Genomic DNA, 24,651 nt, shown 5'->3' with positions numbered 1-24,651 from the left:
AACCCTTTGCTGCCAATGACAGCCTGAAGTCTTGAACTCATGGACATCACCAGATTATGGGTTTCCGCCTTTTTAATGCTCTGCCAGGTCTTTACTGCAGCGGCTTTCAATTGCTGTTTGTTTGTGGGCCTTTCTGCCCGAAGTTTAATCTTCAACAAGTGAAATGCATGCTCAATTGGGTTCAGATAGGGTTGCCGCCTTTTTAAAATTTCTTTACCGGCTGGTGGGGGCAGGGAAACAAAGGGGCGGTCAAAACGGGGGCAGGCCGAGGCTGTAACCCTAGGTTCAGATCAGGTGACTGACTTCAACTTCTTTGCCTTAATAAACTCCTGGGTTGCTTTGGCTGTATGTTTTGGGTCATTATGAAACACCTCCCAATCAAAAGTTGTCTGTCCAAATATTTATGGACCTAACTGTAAATCGACAAGTGTATTAAAATGAGTTTTGGAGGAATAGCATGTGCTTACTGTTTAGTTCCAGGCTCATTTACATCAGTTTATAGCTGGTGCTGTGTGGAACTCACCCTTCCAGTCTCCAACAATCAGGCTTCTTGGGTTATATGCCCTTTATCTTAATTTTTTGCAATGGTCTACACAAAATAAAGCTCTGCCTGGATAAGACTTAAACATCACTGAAATTAAGCCACTGATCAATGCACTGACTGATCATCACGTCCTTACAAAAGAACTGGAGAAAAACTGTATAAAAGAATAAATCATATTTGCATTATGTTAAGCAATAGAATGCTCAGCAACCTTCCAATATACATGAATTACAAATGTAAATAGTTATTTGTAATTGCTTTTGAATGTAGTATCCATGTCGCTCTTAAAATTCTCTGCACTATTGGTTTTGCAAGCGGTTTAGATGACCTGTGAAGAAGTATGCAGCACATTGTGGTAACCAGTGCCTTAGTTGGGGGAAAACTGCTAAACGGAGAAGAAAAGGGAGGTAAAAATAAAGAGTCCAGTCTCCCAAAACAGTTTAATGCTCAGCAGAAGAGAGACTAAAAACTCTTGCTGGCTAGAATGCTCCTTAGAAGGCAAAGTATCCAGATAATAATTTCCCAGTTGAAATGGAAGCACTGATATTCCTTGCAGTACAGACGGTGATTTAAATTTTCCACCTTACACATCCAGTTCATCCCAGAATTTAGAGAAATTGGAACATTATCTTTTTTTGTGCACCTTTTAAAGCAGAGTGGTGGATGGGTTCAAGCCAATGCTGAATGATGTATTCATGATGTATAACTTGGAGACGGAACATAGACACAGATAAAAAGATGCACAGCATTTAAAAATAGGTCCAAGTTTTTCTAGAAGGCTGGTGTAGAACTAGCAGCACACGCAAATTTGGGTTGACTTTGATCAGAAACAATTACTCAAATTTTGGTATAAAAACAAAACAACATGGCAGACGATTTAAATCATAGTCCCCCATTGCTCCCAATCATAATTAACTCATCCCAACATTTTCTGGTTAGCCAATCTTGCTTCTTATGAACAAATAGTCTACACATTATAGCTATACAGAATAGCTTCCTAATTTGTCTGAAAAAGTACAATTGTAATCATAGAGTGATTTAGGGGCAATAGTTTTGGTGACATTTTGGTGGGTGTACTCAAATTTTGGCATCTAATGGAAAATCATAGAATGGAACAGCAGACCTATGACCTTTCATGATCTGTGTCATGAAAGGTTACATCCAACATTGGCTGGCAACTCCAGCATTACAGACTACATTTGCGGTTTATTGGCTTATTTATGGGAACCGAAAGACAGCCCCCCCCATCCTCAGCTAATCTGACACAGGCAATGGAAAGGCTTGACAAAGAGAAAAACAAATGTCACATGGTGGATTCATTGGCCATCAAGAAATCTATCCTGTGGCAGCCAAAGCATCAGAGTATACCTGCCCCTTGACTTTCCTTTGAATCTCAGCATGTAAAACACAATATATGCGGTAACCCCAGTAATTGCCTGAAAAATGCAGCCTTCTGCATTTTCAGGCAATTACCAGTGATGAAGCTCCCTTGTGTAAGGGCCCCAAGACTAAATGGCACACAACATTTTCAGCCCCCTACTGCCTTGTAAATGTGAACATGAACACAAGTGAAATCTATTGGTCACTACTCATCTAGGGAAGATTTCATGTGCACAAGTGTGGAAATGCCATTAGCCTAAAGCTCAACAAGTAAAACATAAAAACATATGCGGTGTTATATTTTTATTGTTTCCAATTGGGGGGATAAACTTAAAGGGATACTGTCATGGGAAAACATGTTTTTTCCCAAAACGCTTCAGTTAATAGGGCTGCTCCAGCAGAATTCTGCACTGAAATCCATTTCTCAAAAGATCAAACAGATTTTTTTATATTCAATTTTGAAATCTGACATGGGACTAGACATGTTGTCAGTTTCCCAGCTGCCCCAGTCATGTGACTTGTGCCTGCACTTTAGGCTGGAACTACTTTCTGGCAGGCTGTTATTTTTCCTACTTAATGTAACTGAATCAGTCTCAGTGGTACTTGACTTTTACTATTAAATGCTGTACTTAGATCTTCCAGTTATCTTGTGTTAGGGAGCTGCTATCTAGTTACCTTCCCATTATTCTGTTAGGCTGCTGGGGGGTGATATCACTCCAACTTGCAGTATAGCAGTAAAGAGTGATTGAAGTTTATCAGAGCATAAGTCACATGACTGGGGGCAGCTGGGAAACTGACACTATGTCTAGCCCCATGTCAGATTTCAAAATTGAATATAACCAAATCTGTTTGCGCTTTTGAAAAATGAATTTCAGTGCAGAATTCTGCTGGAGCAGCACTATTAACTGATGTGTTTTGAAAAAAAATGTTTTCCAATGACAGGACAGGAGTCTCTATTTCAATATAGTTTTACTATATATTAATGTCATTCCATAATAACTTGCACCTATAATGTGGAGTGACACACATTATTTGCAATTAAAACTTTTTAACTTGTGACTTTAGTGGTCCCATGCAGATTAATATACAGATTTCATACTTAAACCAAACATTTAGTACCTTTAGATGTTCTAAGGTAAGTTATGTATGTACAGTACAGTAGCATTTTAAAACAAGGAGAAAACAGCAAGAAAGTGTCTTGTATCCCTGAGTCTTATTTAATTGTTATAGAATAGAACATGCTGCAGTTAAACCTATGTATCTTGCACATTAATAACAGTATTCAATGGTTTCATATACAGGTTCAAAAGATGGCAAGAGGAAAACGTACAAAAAAAAAATTGTTTATTTTTTGTTTATATTTCTTTAAAGTCTGAAAAAACACCGTTTACACCTCACTGCTAAGGAGAGAATAATAAGAAAAAAATAGACACAAGAGAAAGGAGAGTAAAAATACACTACACATTTATAACAGCCCCCTAGCTGAGGGTAGGGTGGGGGGGGGAGCATCAAAAAGCCATATATCTTGAGTTTAGAGCAGCAGCGAGGAAAACAATTTATGACACTTGGCATTTAAAACAAAATACATTATGCAAATATTATTATTTTTTCTTTTTCGTAAACTTTAACTGTAAATTGTGAGTAGCTCATGAAAGCAGACTTCGGCAATAAAATAAGGGAAATAGTCAAACGCACAAGGGAAAGCAGAAACAAACCTGCACAAGGGGCAGAGAGGGTCGCTGAAAAAGCGGTTCATTTCCTTGCAGAGTGTCCCTGACGCAATCCACTTATTTATAAATGCTGAACACATCACTCACAAGAGCACTGCCCAGTTTCAGCAGTCACGAGGCTTGCAATACAATACCAACACACTTCTCATTAGAAGGGTGACATTGGGTAAAAAAGTACACTTAAATAATATTGCATTGGTCCATTTAACCTTACAAAAGCAAAAGATGCACTTCAGGCAAGGTCAGAAATTCTGACTTCATGGTGGGTGGTTAAAAGGGAGAAGAATTAATACGACAGATGATCATGGTGTATTTATAAGGAGGACGTAAGGGAGTGAATGGGTCACTTCTTCCTCTTTTTAGAAGGCTTTGGAGGAGGCGCATGGCCTTTCCTCTTTCTATTTCCACTTTTCTGCTCCTCCACTTCCTCGTAAAGACTTTCACGGTCAGCTGTAAGAAATTAGGCCATGAGAATCACAAAACCACAGCACTAAACATCAACATCTCTAACTGTGACATTAGTGGTTTTACGAAGCACAAGATCTCACAACACAGGATCAGTAACATGCAACAGATTTTTTTTTAACGTTTGTAAAAATGAAAACCATTGCACTCTAGTGTTGTGTAACTGGATTCTTTTTGACCTATACACTTCAAGTGCTGCCCCATAGCTAAACAGCAGATTTATATAAACTGTAGTTACGTTTCTCAAGTAAAAACACAATGTATTCTACTGCAGGGGAAAAAGTATTATATATAAATGCATATGAAAGCTTGTCTTATTTGGAGTAGCCAGTCCTTCAACATGGACATATGCTCATTAAATACATTATGAAGCCTATGGCATGCCAGGCAATTTCAACTCCAGAACTTCAGTAGTCCCCTGCCTGGCTTGTTCAGAGTAATAGCAATAGACACTGGTGTTGTCAGGCAGAAAGCATTAAGGAATGCCAAAACAATACGAAGTGGAAAGGATATATAGGCCACATGATGTATTCCCTAAGAGCACTGTCTGGTATGCCATAGAAATAATAATCCCATGGGAGAAAAAAAATAACTATTCCTTTAATTAATTTAAACCACTGGTCATCTAAAACAGATTCTCACACCTATACAGCCAATAGGGTAAAAACATCACACTAATGACTCTTTCAGTGCTAGTGGTGAACATACAGACATTTTTAATAAATGGACAATTAGAAAATTAGGGGGGTTGTGTCATAATTTAGCTGAATTTTTTGAAATTTCGAACTAGTAAAATTTTTGATTTTGAAAACTGTAGATAACTAACCTTTTCTGGCCTCCTCCTCTAGTTCATCCCAGTCTTTTCCACTCTCCTCATCACTTCCAAGGGAATCTTCACTGCCAACTGTTAAAAAAAAAGGTACATTCAATGCTAATATTCATTCACTTACTTCAACTATCTATCTATCAACTTTCAACTTTCTCCCCACATACCTGACTCCTCTGTCTCATCAGAGTAATCCTCGTCACTGTCCTCCTCCTCTTCTTCATATTCATCCTCAGTAGGATTAAATGTTTCATCTTCCATTTCGGACTCAGAGTCACCGACCTCTGCATCACTGCCCTGTATAAGCAAAATACATTATCAATCAAATACTAAAAATTGATAATGCTAATCATTTTCAGTTTAAGAAACACAACCAGTCAAGTTTGATGTTATGATGAACCAAAAAATAAAAAGAGGCTAGTCTGATCAATAACATGCTCATCTTTACAAAAGAAATCATGAAAAGACCAATGAAGTATTAGAGGTAACTTTTGGATAAAAAAAAAACAGCATGTCAAGAGAAAAAGAAACAAACGGTACGGCACAATAAATGCTCTTGGCTAAGAATGGTAACTAGGCACCACCACTGCCAAGCTAAAGGTGCAAGCCTTGCAGGGGGGAGGGACAGCAACAGAGGAAGGCTCCTCTTAATAATCAAGGTGAAACTGAAAGATACTGTAACACCAGAAAGCAGAGTTAAGCCAAGACATTCTGCAGTTTAAATTCAAAAATACCTCCCATACCAAACATTTTTAAAATGTTTAGAAATGTGAATAAAGTAAAAAAAAGTATTGATTGGGATAAAACTGAATAAACCTACTTTATCATAAATAAAAATTATATTATAAGTTTTTAAAAAATGCAAAACTCACCTCTCCGTCTGGCTCTAAAAATGACCAGCCACCTTGCTCAAAGAAACCTTCAGGGTCATCTACGATAGTCTTCATAATTTTCGTCCAGTTTAGTGACTGTACACCTTCAGTATATTTAAGGTCACAGGAGCTGCGGAGTAAAGCTTTCAATGAGAACACTACCCAGTAGTATGAGAAGCACCGTATCTTAAAGGGAACACCTATAAAGTCACCATGTCCTCATCATCATTAATATAATGTTGCAGACTGGATTCTATTGGAGATAGTGAGAACAACATTCTCCGGTTTTCCCTTATTCCTCAGTCTTTTGCCATGTTCAATGGATCTCTCACCTCATTTTGTGTTTACATGATGTCACTGCCCCCCACCCAAGCACTACAAATTTAACCAGCAAGAGTTCAGCTACACTCTTTTACAGTATACGGGCATTAAATGCTCTGATGTGCACATTTCCCCATCCCTCCCCTGAGCCAAATTGTCTGCAGAAAAATAATACACACATCAGCTTATAAAGCAGATGCAGAAGGTGTTAGTAAATGGCTCCAAGTCCATAAATGGCTGCTCCCTGGTTATATCTCCTGTCTGTCCCACAAGAGCAGAAGCCCAAATCTTCATTCTCTTGCATGAATCTTCACTGGCTCTGTTCTTCTGCACAGTAAAGCCTCTACTATCCATGTCCCAACAAACCAGCTGTCTGAGCATAACATGTGATCGTAATGGTCAAAGTAAACGCTTAATAGCCCATGGGTATTCATATTGAAATATGCAAGAAGATTTTTTTTTTAATATGGAAGTAAAAGCACTGCAGGAACATCTTTCATTTTCCATGAAACACTTACTTAAGCCATTCCTTGATGGGGTCAAGTGAAGCCATGGGGATTGCGTTAATCATGGTGACTTTCTTGCCGTACTCTTTGTAAACAATAACCATGTCAAAGTTCTTCAGATGAAACTGCACTCTCTCAAAGTGTACAAGCTCCACCTCATCAAGCGTTACAACAAATGGGGGCTGAGGGGAAAGAAAAATGATCAGTTATCTATTTCTATATTTAGCAGTTGGCCTATGACGGTGTACCACTAAAGCCACACATTAAACATTTTATCAGCAATGTAGTGAAAATAATCAAATTACCCCAGCAATGCATTAACTGTTTGAACAAATAAAAAAATGGTAGAAACCATAATCAAGCTTTTAACAATTTTGAGGATCATTTGTAGAGTGGAGTGGAGTGAAATGTGAATTTCCCTCTTTCCAGTTTTTAAACAGAGGGAGGCATGCTACTGTAAACCATTTTCTATTACTGATTTAGTTACATGTCAAGCTACAGGTAAGCTTTCCAGTCTGCTTACTTTATACAGAAAACTAAACTTACCCATTCTGTGGTGTTTACCAGTGAACTGCTAGTGGGCTGAAGGAGGCAGGTGCTTCTGTATGGAGCTCCATTGAACCTATTATGGAACAAAAGACAACTCAGCCAAATTTGAAACTTTAGGTTTGTAATCCCCTGCAAAAAAAATCTTCAGTGGGTCCAGGCGCACTCTGATCCTCATCCTCCCACTTCCAGTCCCGCCTACATCCTGCCTCCAACCCCCACCCACTCCCGCCAGAGTTTTTTTTTTTTTACTAGATATAGAGGAAGCAGAGCCCACAGTCCGGGCCCCCCTTTTCCCTGGGCCCCCGTGTGACTGCTTTTTTATTGGTAGTTCTCTCTAGCTAATGGGCACTAGTCTTGGAAGCAACCAGAGGCCTTACTCTGGTAATCAGGGGCAACTATAAAATGGACAGTCCACAAAGCTTTAGCTTTAAGTTGTGGGAAAAAAAGCCATCAACTAAAAACCCTTTTGGAGTTGTGCAAATGACATGTAGGAGGCACAGCAAACATGAAAACAGGTTCTCTTCAAAATATGGTCCGGTTTTCAAGTTTTTGCACAGATGGATTGACGGCTGGATTAGATGGGATCATTCAGTGCAAAGAATAGGCAAGAATTATCTGACGAAGGGGCGTGCCCCTGAAACGTTACAATTCAATAAACACGCAGGGGTTTCCCCACTTGCATTGCATCCTGTGTGCCGGTAATTTAATCATGAATTACAGGATCCTGCAGATATAACTGCAGCCAAATATGCAACACTAGCAAATACTGAACTTAAGTAAATGCTTATGCAAACAACAAATTTCTTCTTGTCACAATAAAAAAAAAGTAAAAATTACAATTAAATCCATTTTAATTACAGACTGCAACAGAACAAAATGTGTAAGTGTATATTTATGCAAAGCACTGTATACACATGGACAGTTCAAGAGAAAAACATAATATTCCACAATGTAATAATATCAAATGAGAGCCATTTATTACCCCAGGTCTCTAAAGGGAACCTCAAATTCCAAATCCTCTTTTGTCAAAGATTCCACCTTTTCAATAAAATTTTTGAAAGCCGTTTTCAACTTGTGCCTCATCTCTCTTTCCATCTGTTTAAAAAAAAAAAAAAAAGCAACACATTAAATAAGTGTTTTTTTTTTTTTTTAAATGGAGTGGATGCCCAGGTCTCAAAGAGTCCGATTTAGCTGGTACACTAGTGGCCATACATAGGCTGACCCTTTCCATATGCCACCTTGAATGAAAGTTTTATTAGAGGAAGTTATAGCCCAGTGTTTCGGTCTCTCCCAAACTGAAGCAAGAAAAATCAACATGATAAATTTACTGACTTTTTTTTTTTTTTTTTTAAAGTTTTCATTCCTAACAAATTGATTTACAGTCTTATTGTGTGATTGCTTTCCAAAATCTTGTTCGGACACCCATTAAAGGCTGCAGTTATTAACCTGCCATAATGCTAGAGCAGTGATCCCCAACCAGAGTCTGGTGAACATGTTGCTTTCCAACCTCTTGGATGTTGTTTCCAGTGGCCTCAAAGCAGGTGCTTATTTTTTTTTAATTTCTGGTTTGGAGAACCACATGTACTGCTAAACTGTGTAATTCGGCCAGTCCATGGATGAACTTTGTAGTAAGAGCTATTTTCAATAACTCTTTTCTCACTTAATTTTAAGAAGGTTTTGGATGCCTTTTTACTATCTAATGTATCTGCCAGTACAATTGATTTGGGGAAAGAATTCTACAACGTCATAGCTCTCACTATAATTGCTAAAGAAACAAAAGGAAGAATCAGAAAAGAAACACAAGCAAACAGAAAAAGAAGGCTTAGCAAAGGCAAATGATCAGTGGCGGACATTGTTCTAAAAACCTTTAAAAGGGATTGTTCACATTCCTACAGTTTTTTACAGTTGAGTTGTTTTGACCAGAAATAGACTTTTTTCAACAACATTCTATTTGTGACCGTTTTTCTAATATTGTTTAATAAATGTAAAGTTCAATTTTTCACCTCATTATGTTTTTTTTTAAAGGGAAGAGGGGGGTTACCAATTGTAAACTGATCAAAATTGATACATTTAGTTGGGGATTCTGCTCAGCAGGGACAAAAGAAATCTAGTTTCATTCAAGGCAGCTGTTATAATTGATACAATAGTTGCAAATATTTCACAAATGCTGCTGAGAAATGTATCAACTAATGTAGCAAATTGTGACAGGTCAGAATCTGCACCTGAATGAATGAGCTGCCAGACAGAACAAATGAAACAGGAGCAAACAAACTTAAAATTTTGGAAAAACTTTCAAAAATGAAAAGCAAATGAAAAAAAGTTTTTCTGGTGAACAATCTGAAAACAAATGAAATGGAAAAAGTGTTTGGAAGATGAACAACCCCTTGAAGCAAAATAAATGTGTCTCTAAGGCCACATGCCAGAATAGACTCACAAATTCTTAAGAACAACGGACAGGTTTTAATTCAACTAAGCTGTATATTCTTCTATGGTTGTATACTCTTCTTAGGCTTACACCTGTCTGGTATGGTATCAATGTATTGGAGGAAAGCAGATCAAAGATTCAAAAAAGTTTATTCTCAAATGACAATTAGATATCCATCTAAGGATTAAGCAGCATTTAGAAATCACAGCATCATAAGTAGCAATTGGCATGGCTTTATGAAGGAAATAAATCAGAAGGTCCAATTTATGATTGGTGGTTCACTACCTCTTTAAATATAGCAATTCAAAATTATTATTCCTAGAATTAAATGTTATGTATTGCCGCGCTCACTAAAACTTGCAATTGAACCTCTGCCAACTGACCTGTTCAGCATACAAGTCATCACGATCGTGCATGTGCTGGTGCTTTCCGAGATCTGTAGTAATTTCCCCAACTTCTGTGTAGAACTGGACATCGGTATGCCTCTTCTTTCCAAACATAATAGCATTCTATGGAGTGAGGAGACAAGGTTTTACAATAAAACATCACATGTAAAGCCTACAAAACTTGCCAAGTTGACATATTTGTATTGTTACCTTAAGGTGAAAATGAAGAACAATAATCATCTCTCCATCACAAGGCTGGAAGAGGGCATGCTTAATGTTGTTGTACAGAATGTCTACCTTATCTCCACGGACTGATGTAAAGCGGAAGCCTGTGGACAGAGGCATAAGGGGGTGTCAGAATAATTTCTGCATGTCACTGTTCTAGGGTTCACACTGCCATTTTGCCTCACCATTAACATGAGCTTCCAGTGAACCCTGCATCCTCTTCTGGGCAATATTTGGCCGTATGTATAAGTCCTTCAGCTTTGGGTTACTGCGGTTGAGATTTATGACTAAGGAGTCTTGTTTAACAATGCCCTATTGCAGTAGAAGAGATGAATACTTCTAGTCATGTAAAACTAAGTATTAAACATTTTCTCTGACAACGCTATTACCCGTTTACCTCCTTCTCCTTTTCTTCAGCTTCCCTGGTCTTGTATCGTTTTTGCACCTCCTTGATAATACGAAATGCATTTTGAAGGTTGAGTGATGGCACACTGGGATCTCCAGGAGTTTTCACATTAGAGGCTCGGTAAGTTCTGTTTATGTAAATAAAATAAACTATGTGAAGATACGATATCTTGAAATCCTAGGGTCAGGTATGAAATCACACATCTGCCTGGCCACGTACATGCAGGTTCAATGTGCTAATATATAATGCAACAAAATGCCAGTTAATCACTGTGGGGGAATTGAGGGCCTGTGCAGTTACAGAACTGATAAAATATGTGCCAATGACGTGCCATCATTTGATCTGTTTCTCCTTTTGCTCTTTATTTTGCCCATTGCAACGGACTTAATTCTTGATTTTAACATAGTTGTACAATGTGAATGGAAATTGAGCATACTGCATAAAGAAATCTGTAGCGCAAGGCATAATATACACAAAAAGTAAAACAACGCTTACATTTCTTTGACAAATGTGGCTTCAGGATTGGGAAAGATGTTGCCTTCATTTCGCCCTAGAGCACTGCCTGGGCAGAAGAAATTGATTCTGAGGTAGGTATAGTCACCTTCAACAGACATACTGATATTCTGCAGAGAAAACAATTAGCAGATGAAATGCAAAAAATGTAAACAAGAAGTGAATGTCTTGTTTTTTTTTCCATTATCATTTTTATGAAATTTTCCCTAAAATAACAATTTACATACTGCGCCATTTAAGTGGACATAATTATCACATTCTTGACATAACCCCCAAATTCTAATTACAAAAAGCTAGCTACAAAAGCTAAAAAAAACAGACTTAAAAATATATCTTAATATCAGTACCATCCCTTAAGCATTGAAAATTTCATGATTGCCTTTTATATTTAGCTGTTTTCCAATTCTCTTCTGCTCTCACCTTTATAGTGGCAATATGAAAAGGAGTTGCGATTCCAAAAACAGGCATGATGACAGTCTCATATTTTTTGTCAATGTAAATCTTCATCTCACGAATATCTGACTCCTTTGGCATTTGAGAAGTATTCTTGTATGAAACATTGGATTTCCGAGCCCTGCAAGGAAAAAACACAACACAAGAGACATGTAGATTCAAACATGTAGAGAACCATGCAAACTCTGCAGTTGCCGTGTACATATAAGGTGTTGCAGCTCAATAAATGGGCTAGTAAACATCAGGATGTGCCATTTATGGTATTTTGGGAACACCAGACGGTATGATCAGAAAACCCTAAAACTCAAAACAAGGTTTCATTTTTCACTTGTCTACATTTTCTCAATGGAAGTCTTAAAGGTTCAAGTATTATTTTAAGAAACAGGAGGGGAGGGGGAATGATGGAATTACTAAAGAAATTCTCCTAAAGACAAAGTAAAATCTCACTTCAGTGTTTGCTGCCCCCCCTTCTGTTCTGTAAGTCTCCTCTTTGCCTCTTCATTAAGATGTGTAGCAAGCTCCTTTTGATGAGTACGCCGCTTTTCCTCTGCTGTCATTTCGTTCTATGGAAAGGTGGTAAAAAAAAAAAATATATATATATATATATATATATATATAAAACATTGAAACTTATCATCCAAACTATTACTGCTACCCTTGAGTGATAAAACATATTTCTGGTGCAGACTTTCACCTTTGAATATTTCTGACAAATATATTTAGGAGAAAAAAAAATTACCCTGGTCCTCTCTGTCAGAAGAGCTGCAGCACGAGAACCACGACCCAATATGTCTTGAACTTCATCTTTCTCTTCTTCCTCCTCCTCTTCATCTTCCTTCTACACAAATAAACATATGGTAAATGAAAAACAAATATACTATCCGAACAAAGGCATAACCAGTTCCATAAATGAAAGCAAAATGACAAACAGCTTAGTTGATGCAGCAAAAGTGTCAAACGTCCTTTATATTTTATAATATATGTTTTAAAAGACAAGTTAAGCCCAACTCACCTTCAAGAAAATGCCCACATTTTTCACCTTTTTCTTAACATGAGTGAGAACAGTTGCAGCTCCTTCCTATGGTGGAAGAAAAGCTAAATATTCATTTTGGTACAATCTTTTGCATGGTGCATAAAGGTAGATCAATTATGTTAAGAAAAACAAAACCCTACAGTACTATGAGGCATGTAATTAGAAAAACTCTTGTATAAGAAAGTTTTCATTTAATAGCTTAACTATGAAAACATCAGATCTACCACTAAATTAAAAAAAAAAACAATAAAATCCTAAGGCTGATATAAATATGCATTACTTTACCCAATGGCGATACAAAAAGAGCCTATAACTATAGCAACCCTCTGACAGAAAAGATGCACATCTCAAAGATTGCCCTTAAAGAGCTGTAATTCAGCTCACAAGAAATCAAGTCACAAGGAGAAGTTTGTTTTTTTTTTGACAGATTTAAACCTAACTCAATTACTTGCCGGTGTTCATTCCCATCTGTGTGCTTGTGCGCACAAGATATGACAATAGCACACAAAATTCACACTGCTTTCTGTGCAGTCATATAATACTGCACATATCAAAGCTCTTTGCCTATACACAGTAGTTATTTGGTTAAAGTGGCAAAACTTTTGATCCCTTAAAGCTACAAATACATGTAAATCACAGTAATAATAGAAAGGTATATCATTACCTCATTAACCAACACAGTATCACCTACAAACAAAGCATATGTCTTTTCTTCAGGCTTCTTTCCCATCTTGTTATGAAGTTCTGACAACCCCAAGTGAACACTGAAGACCATGCCTAAAGCAAAATACTTAAGATTAATTTAAAGCCCAGACAGCAAAATTGAGGGCTCAGGTTAAAACAGTCTACAAGGAATTGTACAACCCCTATCAGCTGAATTTATACATTCTACATTATAATGGTGGTCAAATTTTTGATGCCAATAATTTAATGAAATGAATGCAAACAAAGGCAAAAAAATGCATACATGACCCTCAATACCCATCTCTAGTTCCATAACTAAAATGAACTGCAGAGTGTCATATTAAGCCTAAGCAAAACTAGAGGAAGTGGTGGTAGGAATCCCATATAAACATCCTTGATATCCACGGAGGCCATAATATCTATCAATCCCAAAGCAGCAAGTATGGATCATGCATAATCTAATAATCAAAGTTTGCTGCAAGCAACTTACCTTTCTTCAGTTTATATTGATTTTTATTGTTGATGACAAGTGATCCCTCTCGGAATTCAATACCCATCGCAAATCTTGGAAAGAAAATTTTAAAGTGTATGGCGCTTAGGACAGATGCTCAGAATGGTAAAGTTATGGTTTCTGTAACATTTTTATAAAAATGACAATCACCCAGTATTTAGCAAAAACACATTTTGCAGAGTTTAACTACTACCTACAGACTTTTCAGTTCATCATGATTAGAATGTTCTGGCAACCATCAACAAAGTAGCTGCTTATATAACACAATATGGTTAAAATTACCTATACTCCCCTAAAATTCCATGCCATCTGTTTGAACACTGTCAAAATATTCAGCAAGCATCAGCACAAGAACAGTTTGTTGGGAATATTTTCAAGGAAGAGTAACCACAAACTAGCCTAATGTCACTGTGTGATATAAAAAGTGTCTGCTGGAGTGGTGTATAGAACTCCACTACTGGTCTCTGGAGGAGTGGAAATGCATTCTCTCGAGTGATGGAATCACTACGTTTTGTGAATACCAGAAAAAGTTTCTTGTTTCGGTGCCTAATGCCGACTGTAAAGAAAGGTGGAAGAAAGATAATGGACTGGGCGATTTATCATGGCTAGTCCTAAGGCCCCTGGTTCCATCGTTCAATTACGGACAATTTCGTTCCTCCTTAACAGTTTTGGAGGAAGACCCATTCCAGTGTTGGTAAAAGAATTCCCATACACAATCAGAACAGACTTTGAGATGGGAGTGGATAGCCTTGATCTCAACCCAACTGAACTCCCGTGGGATTCAAACATGTAACTTTTGCAGAGGGCTAAATATACAACACAAATGCCTTCGATGCAATGCTCACCCCAGATTTTTTGTAATCTTGCTCATGAGATCTGGTTTCTGTTTCTTTACTTGATCCATGATTATCTGATAGGCATCACATATTTTGGCACCTGGTAAGAAGACAGCAGTGTACTTGTCAGTGAGCAACAAATTTAATAGAAGACTGCTGAGAACATGCCCTTTCACCCTGTCCCTGGCAGTTGAGCCTAGTTGAGGTTCACTTGGCAAGAAAGATGGTTACTTTTCCCCGTAGCATAAACGTAAACCTACAAATATAGATTCTACATAAATGGCAGGATGTTACTTGTCCTCTTGTCAGTGACATAGAATTGGCAGCTTTAGCAGACAAACGGTTCATTTAGTACAGAAGAAATAAATAAAATGAACATGCAACTAATATCAAAAGCATGATTCAATCACAAGACAAACCAGAGTTAAGATGCCTTCATAACAAAAACAATGAAACCCTGGCACATTATATTAGTCAGGTTTCTCTACTTTGCTTGTAACCACATCTATAAACACCTCTCATTTCCCTTAATATCATTCCACTGATTTTTCTGGTTCACCACCATTTAAGGGCCAACATTTGGTCAGTGCCCTCCTTAATCCATAACAAGGTTACAAACTTTTGCTGTTTCAGCCACACTTCGAAGATGGCAAAAATGTGTTAAACGGACAATATTATCTAAAATGGGAAAAGCTATCATTGTGTTTTAAGGCAAACATCCACTTTAAAAATAAAAAAAAAATATCCAGAGGCACTAAATTCAAAGTTTGATTTTGCGGACACAAAATAAATCTTTGTAAATGTATTGTGCCGTTGAATACCGTGTTTAAGCTCCTTTAGCAGCTCTTCTTGCAACTGCAGTAGAAAGTTGTAATTGTCTTGCATTTCCTGTGTGGGATCCACCATGAGGGTTCGGACTAGATTAGAACAGTATGACTTGTAACGGATTCCCATAGCACATGTAACTGCTCCAAAATGCATGTGATTCTTGTCACTGTAAGTGAAACAGACGATTATATACATAAACTATGATGTTTCAACGTTCAACTTTTGTCAGCTATGTATACAAAAGGGGTCGTCTGTCAGAACCAACATCCATTGAAGCAATAGATCAGGCCAAACGCACAAGCAAAAAAAAAAAAAAAAAAAAGACAACTTGCTCTCATGTGGAAACAAAATCTTGTGGTGGAGACATGTTTAACCCACTTCATGATTCTCTCATGTGTATTGTAAAACTGAAGAACCCTTCAGCAGAAAATGCCAATAAGACAAACATGATCTAATAGAGACTCACCTGACAACACTGAATTTAAGGTTGTAGTTGCCTCCACTTTGTATTATGGGAGGATAGCACATTTCAATTGTGGATGGATCTGTCCCACCTAGGTATTTTTTGTCTTCTATGGCTTTCTCCACTGACTCAGCCAATTTGCTATGCCGTACTTTCTGGAATATGGGGGTCAACACAATTAGAAAAGCAGCATTTGAATGCTGTATGTAAAAATAATGCAAATACTGTATGGATAATCAATAAAAAAAAAGTAGCAAGAGTACTTTTATCCCAACACTGAGAAACAGTGCATAATCCAAAGCAGAAAACTTTACAGAAAGTGCAGAAAACCATGTACTAGTCTGTTTTTTTAGACAAAATGTTATCTGGATAGAATGAACCTTTAAATCATGCTAACCTCATCTGCGTCCACAATTTCCATCACTCGATCTTTAAAAAACTTGCTGAAGACATCAGATGAGATAGAAGCTGCTTTCCTCATAAGATTTAGTTCACCCTCTTCTTTGACTGCTATGGTATATGCTACTGAAGCACCGATATCCACCTGAATGTGTGAGAAAATAGACAAAATAGAAAAGATAGAAGGTATGTTACAAAGTTGAATATTAAGGAACGGTGATACATAGAACAGGAAACAATGGCCAGATGACACATTGTCGTTGACATAGTCATTATATAAGTAACTAAGAATGCCAAACCTTAGTTAAAATTCTACAAGTCTATAATTAATTTTGGAATATATAAGAAACTCATATGAGAAACCTAAACATAATAGTCAGAGCACTACAGGTTAAAAAAAGAAAAAAAAAATTAAGCAAAAGAATATCAATGCATAAATGTCCACACAATAACTTTCAGTACTTTTGAAGTTATTTCTAAATGTAATTGCTATTGAAAGCATGATCGGTATGTTCTTTGCTACTCTCAACACTAGTTGTTCTGTATCCTGAAACAATGTAGCTGAAGCCAGCAGTTCAAAAGACCTGGAAGAGTATTGGCTTCTGCTACCTTGTTTAAGAACTAAAAACCAGAAAGGGATCAACAAATGCTGCTTTCAAATGCAATTACCTTTACATATCAAAAAAATCATTCACACTTTTTTAACCAATATATACTAGAAAGAGGCCAAGAATTTGATTTTCTTTTGTTATGCAAAAAAAGAGTGCTTCCATGTTACAAGAAATTCAAGGCAGACACTAACCTTTTCAAAGCCCTCTTTATTCAGGATGTCATACCAACTCTTCATAAAATCCCCTGGGAATTTATCCTTTATGAAAACACCAATGCGTTTGCCCTTCTTGCTACCTTTTATGGCTTCGATCATCTTATCAAAGTTAGCTTTATTGCTTTCATTTTGCTGGAAAAAAATGAGAAATTCTTTCATCTAGTGATAAACAGGCAACAAAGCAGGCAAAGGATCACAAGGAGAGAAACATACAAGAAGGGGCTATATTTATTTCACTGCAGAGCTTTAAAATATTTTATAGGTTAAACAGACCCCGTTTCGGCTGCCATTTTTAATTTTACCTATTGAAAATATCATATCTGACAAGTGAATAACTCAACATCTTAGTACCATTAAGTCAACAGAAGTACTGCTTTGCTTTGGCTGTACTAGTATTTCAGATCCCATGAATCATTCCCTGCGTGTTGATTGCAAATAGTATAAGGCAGCCTAACTACGTTTCAACTTTACTTTTAAATGTCCTTTGTGAAAGGCAAAATTGTGCACAGTTAACATCCCCCCTCACCTTCTCTCGGATGAGCAGTGTGATTGTTGGAGTACCATTAGCATTCTCATTCCCCTTGGTGTTAGCAATCTGCTTGAGGAATTCCACTTTCTTCTTGCTGGCCATAAAGAGGATTTTCTCGTCACAAAATACCATTATGGTGTCCGTAAGCTCATAGCCAAACAACCAGGTCTTAAAGACAAAGATATTTATTGTATAAAACAAATACACGTACATATACAGTTTGAAAATGATTGCAAATATAGGCATGGGATTTCTAATCCAAAAACCCACAATCCAGAAAAAAAGATAAGTATATGGTAATCTTGGTACACACTCTGGACTAAGATTTTCAAATTCTATAATACTGGTCATCTATCATGATCAGCATTCCACAAAATAGCACAAAGTGAACTGTTTGTTCATTTACCATTCCCAAAAAAACTTAAAGCAATTTGGGCCTCCCATGACAGACATGTCTGATTCAACTATACCAGCCAACAATCACAGAAAGTGCAAAAACTATTACAATAATTCTACTCACCTGTAAGGCAGTAGATTTTGCATAAACAATTTCTTCATCCACTCCCACAGACACCACAATGGCATCCACATTGGCAAATTCATCTTCTCCTTTCTGTTGAAAACAAAAATGGCAATTATATAAAAGAAATCACCAATTTTAGAACAAACTAAAAACATCAGTTAACAAAAATGAATTTTTTTTGTCAAAATATACGGGTTTAGTACTTGAAGACAAGCTTATTGTATGTTAATCACTGAATACCTGCATCTCAATGACCAAAAAAAAAGAAAAGAAAGAAAAGCAGGAAAAACACAAGAATGGCAATGAGGTGAAGTCACAGATAGAGATTATATTATTTTAGTTTGAGCAGATGAGATGTAGCATTATGAAATATACACATAATAAAATCACTGTTTGTGTAAACAGAACATTTGTTTTGTATAAAATAACATTTGAGATATTACATAAAGTTCCTTCTATAAAATGCATGCAAAGTACACACATTGCTTACAACAAATGAGATAATTAGGTGGAACTTGTGAGCTGTATATAGTGATAATATAGTGATGCTTCTAAGACAGTACCAAACTGACTGCTTGGCACGTGGTATCACTGTTTCAAAAACATATGTAGAAACATGCACCAGAACTGCACAGGATGTAGAATTCTTGTTCACAAACCGGTTTTTGATTTTTTTATTCATAAATTCTAAAGTTACAAATAGTGGATTTGTTTGCTTGTTCAAACTAACATGCATTGCAAAAGGAATCAGATCAGATAAAATCTGGCAGCATAAGTGCACTTTCAGCTAGAAAAAAAAATTACGCTGAGGAATTCAAATATATTATAAAAACCTAAGCCAACAAATAGTAAAAGTACTAGGGCGAATACCCAGAGCTACTGGTAGCAGCTACTTGTGGTGGCTACAAAATGCCAAACAAATATCTTGCCATAGACTATACAAAGGATTGCATCAAGGGCAGTGGCTGACTGGGAGCTTTGTCATCTGCATTTTTTATGACTGCAGGCGACAAATCTCCTGAAAACGCCTCTCCATTGAAAATAATTGAAATCACTGGCAGTATGCCCAACTTATCACTAAATCAGCCGAAGTTGTCTCAGGAGGAAACTTTCAGCAATTTATGAATATGTTGGGCATACCGCCAGCAATTGAAATTACTTGAAATGGAGAGGCATTTTCAGGAGATTTGCAACAATCTCCCTGTCGGACACTGCCCTAAAACACACGGAGTGCCTTAGCAAAGCCAATTATCACTATTCTCTATTTTGTAGCCGATACTAGAAGCTGCTTCTAGTGGCTCTGTCTCTTCCCCCTTAGTGAAACAGAATGAACATTCCCTTAAAAAAAAAGTTAAAAAGATTCTAACCTATAAAATAAGACACAGCACAGATCATATAGCATCATCTCATCTGCACAAACTAAGATAATATAAGATAATAAGAAATCCATAAGGCATTAAATAGAAACGCTTGCCTAAACTTTTCAAAAATGTGACCAGCTGGAACAATTAGAAGCTTGTTCTAGATTAACAAATATACCATAGCTAACCATATGTAAGAAAACAAAAAAAATGGGGAGGGGAAGTAAACTAGGCAGGATTCAGGACAAGGCCTCACTGAGGCAACTTTGGGCGACTATTGAAAACGCATCGCCGCGTGTGCATTAGCGCAGGCGACTTTTCATTCTAGCCTATGGGGAAAAACGCAGAGGCAGTTCGGAGAGATAGTCGCGCAAAAGACGAGGCGATTAGTCGCCAGGCGACAAAATCTCCCCGAATCTCCTCGTGTCGGCCTTACCCTTAGGGTTGCTCACCTTCCAAACACTTTTTACAGTTCAATTGTTTTCAGAATTTTTCACCTTCTAAAGCAGCTCTGGAAGGGGGGTCGCCGACCCTGTAAACTGTTCTAAATGGATACATTTAGTTGATATATTTCTTATCTTTGTCCCTGCTGAGCAGAATCTCTGGATTTCATTACAGGCAGCTGTTAGAATTGATACAATAGTAGAATTGATACAACAGTAGAAATTGATACAACAGTAGAAATCTATCAACTAAATGTTGCAAAATTGTAACAGTTCAGAATCTGCACCTGAATTACTGAACTGCCAGACTCAAACACAGGAACGTTCAACTTTAAACTTAGATTTTGAAAAACAGTAAAAAATAAATAAAGGAAAGTAATTGAAAAAAAGTCTTTATTTCTAGGGAACAATCTGAAAACAACTGAACTGAAAAAAGTGTTTAGAAGGTGAACAACTCCTTTAAGTTAAATGTCCCTGTCTCTGGTGTTTGAGTCTGGCAGCTCAGTAGTTCAGGTGCAGACTGTAAACTGTTACAATTTTGCAACATTTAGTTGATACATTTTTCAGCAGCATCTCAGGAATATTAGCAACTACTGTATCAATTCCAACAGCTTCCTGTAATTAAATTCAAGGATTCTGCTCAGCAGGGTCAAAAGATAAAAAAATCTATCAACTAAATGTATCAATTTAGAACGTTTGCAGGGTTGGCGACCCCCCCCAAAGCTGCTTCAGTAGGTGAAAAATTCTGTTTTAAACTTCAATATTAGAAAAACAGGCACACACAGAAAATAGAAAGTAACTGGAAAAAGTCATTATTTCTGGTGAACAATCTGAATACATGTAGGTGTTTGAAGGTGAACAACCCCTTTAAAGGTGGGCAGAGACACACCAACAACATGTGTTTTATCTATACATGAATGGCAGCCTTTGCCATTCCTTTCGGGGATTAGCCAGGTTTCAAAATTTCATCTGCTTATGCACCATGTTGGCCAGTGCACAATACATTGGCCAGTGCACAATACATCAGCAAGCTGCTGCAGCGCCTCTTCTCTCCGGTAGTTCATGCACTTTAAAGGGGAACTCCACACAAACATAACTTAAGCTTTTCGAAAAGTAAACATAATTTCAAGCAACTTTGCAATATAGATCAATTAAAAAATATGCAGACTTTTCATGATATTTAATGGTTTGGAACAGTTCCCTAAGCCTAGCCTCCTGCTCCGCTGCTGATCTGTCTGACTACTTTTCTGAGCTGGCTGATTACTTTGTATCAACAGCCAGCAGTCCTCAGCCTGCATCCTCCAAACCCCACAATTCCTTGTACACGTGATTTCAATAAGGAACAGAACATCACAGTGCAATGCAGGACCGGACTGGCAATCTGTGGGTTCTGGCAAATGCCAGAGGGGCTGCTATAAGGTTCCATTGAAAGTCAGTATTTAGTGGGCTGGTGGGGCCACTGTGTACCTGAAATGCCAGGGCCAATTTTGACTCTCAGTCAGGGCCTGGTGCAATGCATTGTGTGTTATGTAGCTCCTGCATGTTGTCTGTAAGCTGTGGAGAAGTTGTTACAATTTGTAACATCAGTGTCCCTTCTTCCCTGCCAGGATTTCAAATGATGCAGAAAGAAAAGAACTGTTAAAAAGCTGGATTTCAGCATAGAAAATGGCATTTATTCATATTTTTTGAAGAAACAGGTAACAGTGATGGGTATATTAGGGATTTCTTGTGTTCTTTATCAAATTTTGGCTTGGAAGCGGGAGTTCCCCTTTAAAATGAATGATCAGAGCAATAAACAGATGGCAATCCATGTGTGGCCCCTCATACAGTCTCAATACTTCAGCCTGTGGGTCATTTGATCAGAACATGGGAGAGATGGGCTGGGGTAGGACCACAGGTTTAGATATTAGAACTAAACCATCCAGTAGCTGTTGTGTGATACTGATTCAGCACCAGCAGGAGGACTATAGGATGGAGAAAGCTTTAGACTCTGCAATACATGCACAGGACTCCCCACAAATAGAGAATTACATGGCACTACCCTATACAGCCGGCTGATGAACTGCAACCATCATCAGTAATAGTAGCAGAAGAGCTGCAGGTTGAGCATCCCTCACATAAACAAGATATAGTCTGATTGAATGAAAAGAATGCAGTTGAGCGCAATCCCCTGTGTATGCAGTCCTGCTGCACTTGTTTGACTGATAATGTGTCAGTATGTGATCACTCCAGAAGGGACAGGCATCAGTTATTAGTGGTGTTGAGTACAGGGGAGCCATTGCAGCATGTGTAAGGTGAAGGTGAGCGACCTGAGAGAATACGGCTGTCGCTACACAACTAATGTATTACGGTAAGGTCACGTGAGTGGGTAGAACAGAAAACAAAAGCCATGTTAGGCCAAAAAGATGCCGTTCCCGGAGGTGGGACCAATTTACACAAGTCTCGCATGATGCGACTGATACAATGGAATACACGCGTGTCGTTGTAAATCACAATCACACAAACACCATGTCTATTGTACGGAGGATGCACACCTTCCAACTGCCGAAGAGACGTTTGATTCGTCTATAATAGGCTTCTTTGTCTAGAGTGACCGCCATCCTGTGGCCCGACCTGGGACGTCTCTCCTCCCGCCCGGAGCAGGCCGGGCTTCCCGCGTGTCTTTCCTGCTCTCCTGGCCGGGGGCTCCCTTCCTTTTCACGGGGTAGAAATGTGCAAAGGCTGTAGACTCAGAAAGGCCTGCCAAGGCGGGACACCGTAATAAGACAAAATGATGACAGAGAGAGCGGGAAACTCACACCGGGAGCCTAACACAGGGGTACCGAGGGGGCGCAAAGGGCCGTGAGAGGCGGAGCAACGAGCCATCCTCACAGCGCCCCCTAGCGCTTCGACATACACACACGGTGATGGTACCAAAGCTCCTGTCATGTCTGAACTACGATTCCCACAATTCCACCAAAACAGCGGTATGGTGGGGGATGTAGTCCAAGAAGATGCGACGAGGTCGCGATAAATTATTCGTGGCCTGTACCTTTATTCTGTAAAGCACAAGGATTCAATGAAATGTTGCGAATACGGTGTCACCAAGAAGCTCCTTGTGTACAGCTCGGGACTTGTAGTCCAATAAGAGCCAAGCAGCAATAACATAACGTTGCATGTCGCCATTGAGACAAGGGAAGGTGCCATTCTTAGGTGTAAGTAAAGGGATACTGTCATGGTAAAAACATTTTTTTTCAAAATGAATCAGTTAATAGTGCTGCTCCAGCAGAATTCTGCACTAAAATCCATTTCTCAAAAGAGCAAAGAGATTTTTTTATATTCAATTTTGAAATCTGACATGGGGCTAGACATATTGTCAATTTCCCAGCTGCCCCAAGTCATGTGACTTGTGCTCTGATAAACTTCAATCACTCTTTACTGCTGTATGGCAAGTTGGAGTGATATCACCCCCCTCCCTTTTCCCCCTCGGCAGCCAAACAAAAGAACAATGGGAAGGTAACCAGATAACAGCTCCCTAACACAAGATAACAGCTGCCTGGTAGATCTAAGAACAACACTCAATAGTAAAAACCCATGTCCCACTGAGACACATTCAGTTACATTGAGAAGGAAAAACAGCAGCCTGCCAGAAAGCATTTCTCTCCTAAAGTGCAGGCACACGTCACATGACATGGGGCAGCTGGGAAATTGACAAAATGTCTAGCCCCATGTCAGATTTCAAAAATGAATATAAAAAAATCTGTTTGCTCTTTTGAGAAATGGATTTCAGTGCAGAATTCTGCTGGAGCAGCACTATTAACTGATTCATTTTGAAAATGTTTTTTTTTCCCATGACAGTATCCCTTTAAGAATCTTGTGGTGGGTTTCTGTGTCCCAATATCTGCTCTGACCAAATGGTTGGAGATATTCCTACCTCTTTTATATGAAAAGAGTGGGCGTTCACGGAATAATTTGCCAAAATTATGGTCATGTCCTAAAATGGACCAATGTTTTCTAACGATTCCTTCAATTTGTTTACTGAGGACACCGTATTCAGTCACAAAGGGTATCCTTCTATCCCCTTTGCGTGTTTTCTTTTCTTTCAATAGTGTCGTCCTAGGTAAGGCTAGGACCTCATCCCTTATCTCACACAAAGTATCTTTATTGTAGCCTCTGGCTGCAAACTTTTTTATTAGTTTCTTAGCGGCATCCAAGTATTTTATGTCGTCTGAGGCTATTCTTCTCACCCTTAAGAATCGACCTTTGGGAATGCCTTTTATAGTGTTAGGGGCATGGAAGCTGTCAGGCCTTTAGTATGTTATTTCTTAATTCTTAATTTCTATTACTATTGATACTTTTGTAACACTACTAAGAAGTATTATTGGTGTTTATTGAATAGATGGCAACATAGTATTCATATGCTTGTAATTATGCTGATGCATTCTTTCCACTGGCCATTAGATGAAGCTGTGGGTACACTGGGGATTATGGGTAAAAGAAGTGTTTAAAAGGTCATTTTATTCACACTTTGTAACTTGCACCAGAGGAAGGACCGTAGAGGTCCGAAACATGTAGCGCTGTAATAAAATCAATTCACATTTGAAGACTCTCCAGTTTCTGTTATCCTCCAAATAA

General features: G+C 38.1%; 1 protein-coding gene across 1 annotated transcript; it reads right to left on the bottom strand.

The window, feature by feature from the left end:
* Positions 1–3,251: 3,251 nt before the first annotated feature.
* Positions 3,252–22,910, bottom strand: supt16h.L (SPT16 homolog, facilitates chromatin remodeling subunit L homeolog). Its single transcript, XM_018259826.2, has 26 exons — positions 22,572–22,910; positions 18,231–18,323; positions 17,708–17,878; positions 17,158–17,313; positions 16,354–16,500; positions 15,960–16,111; positions 15,487–15,659; positions 14,675–14,765; positions 13,809–13,882; positions 13,299–13,411; positions 12,614–12,679; positions 12,341–12,439; positions 12,049–12,164; positions 11,569–11,722; positions 11,131–11,258; positions 10,627–10,762; positions 10,415–10,541; positions 10,215–10,333; positions 10,002–10,127; positions 8,176–8,288; positions 7,191–7,266; positions 6,657–6,826; positions 5,818–5,947; positions 5,113–5,242; positions 4,946–5,023; positions 3,252–4,104 (listed from the first exon to the last, which is right to left on the bottom strand). The coding sequence occupies exons 1-26, from the start codon at positions 22,635–22,637 to the stop codon at positions 3,998–4,000; spliced, it is 3,111 nt and encodes a 1,036-aa protein (XP_018115315.1). The 5' UTR covers positions 22,638–22,910; the 3' UTR covers positions 3,252–3,997.
* Positions 22,911–24,651: the final 1,741 nt, after the last annotated feature.

Source organism: Xenopus laevis, chromosome 1L (assembly GCF_017654675.1).
Source record: "Xenopus laevis strain J_2021 chromosome 1L, Xenopus_laevis_v10.1, whole genome shotgun sequence".
Taxonomy (NCBI): Eukaryota; Metazoa; Chordata; class Amphibia; order Anura; family Pipidae; genus Xenopus; species Xenopus laevis.
This window is presented reverse-complemented; position numbering and strand designations above follow the sequence as displayed.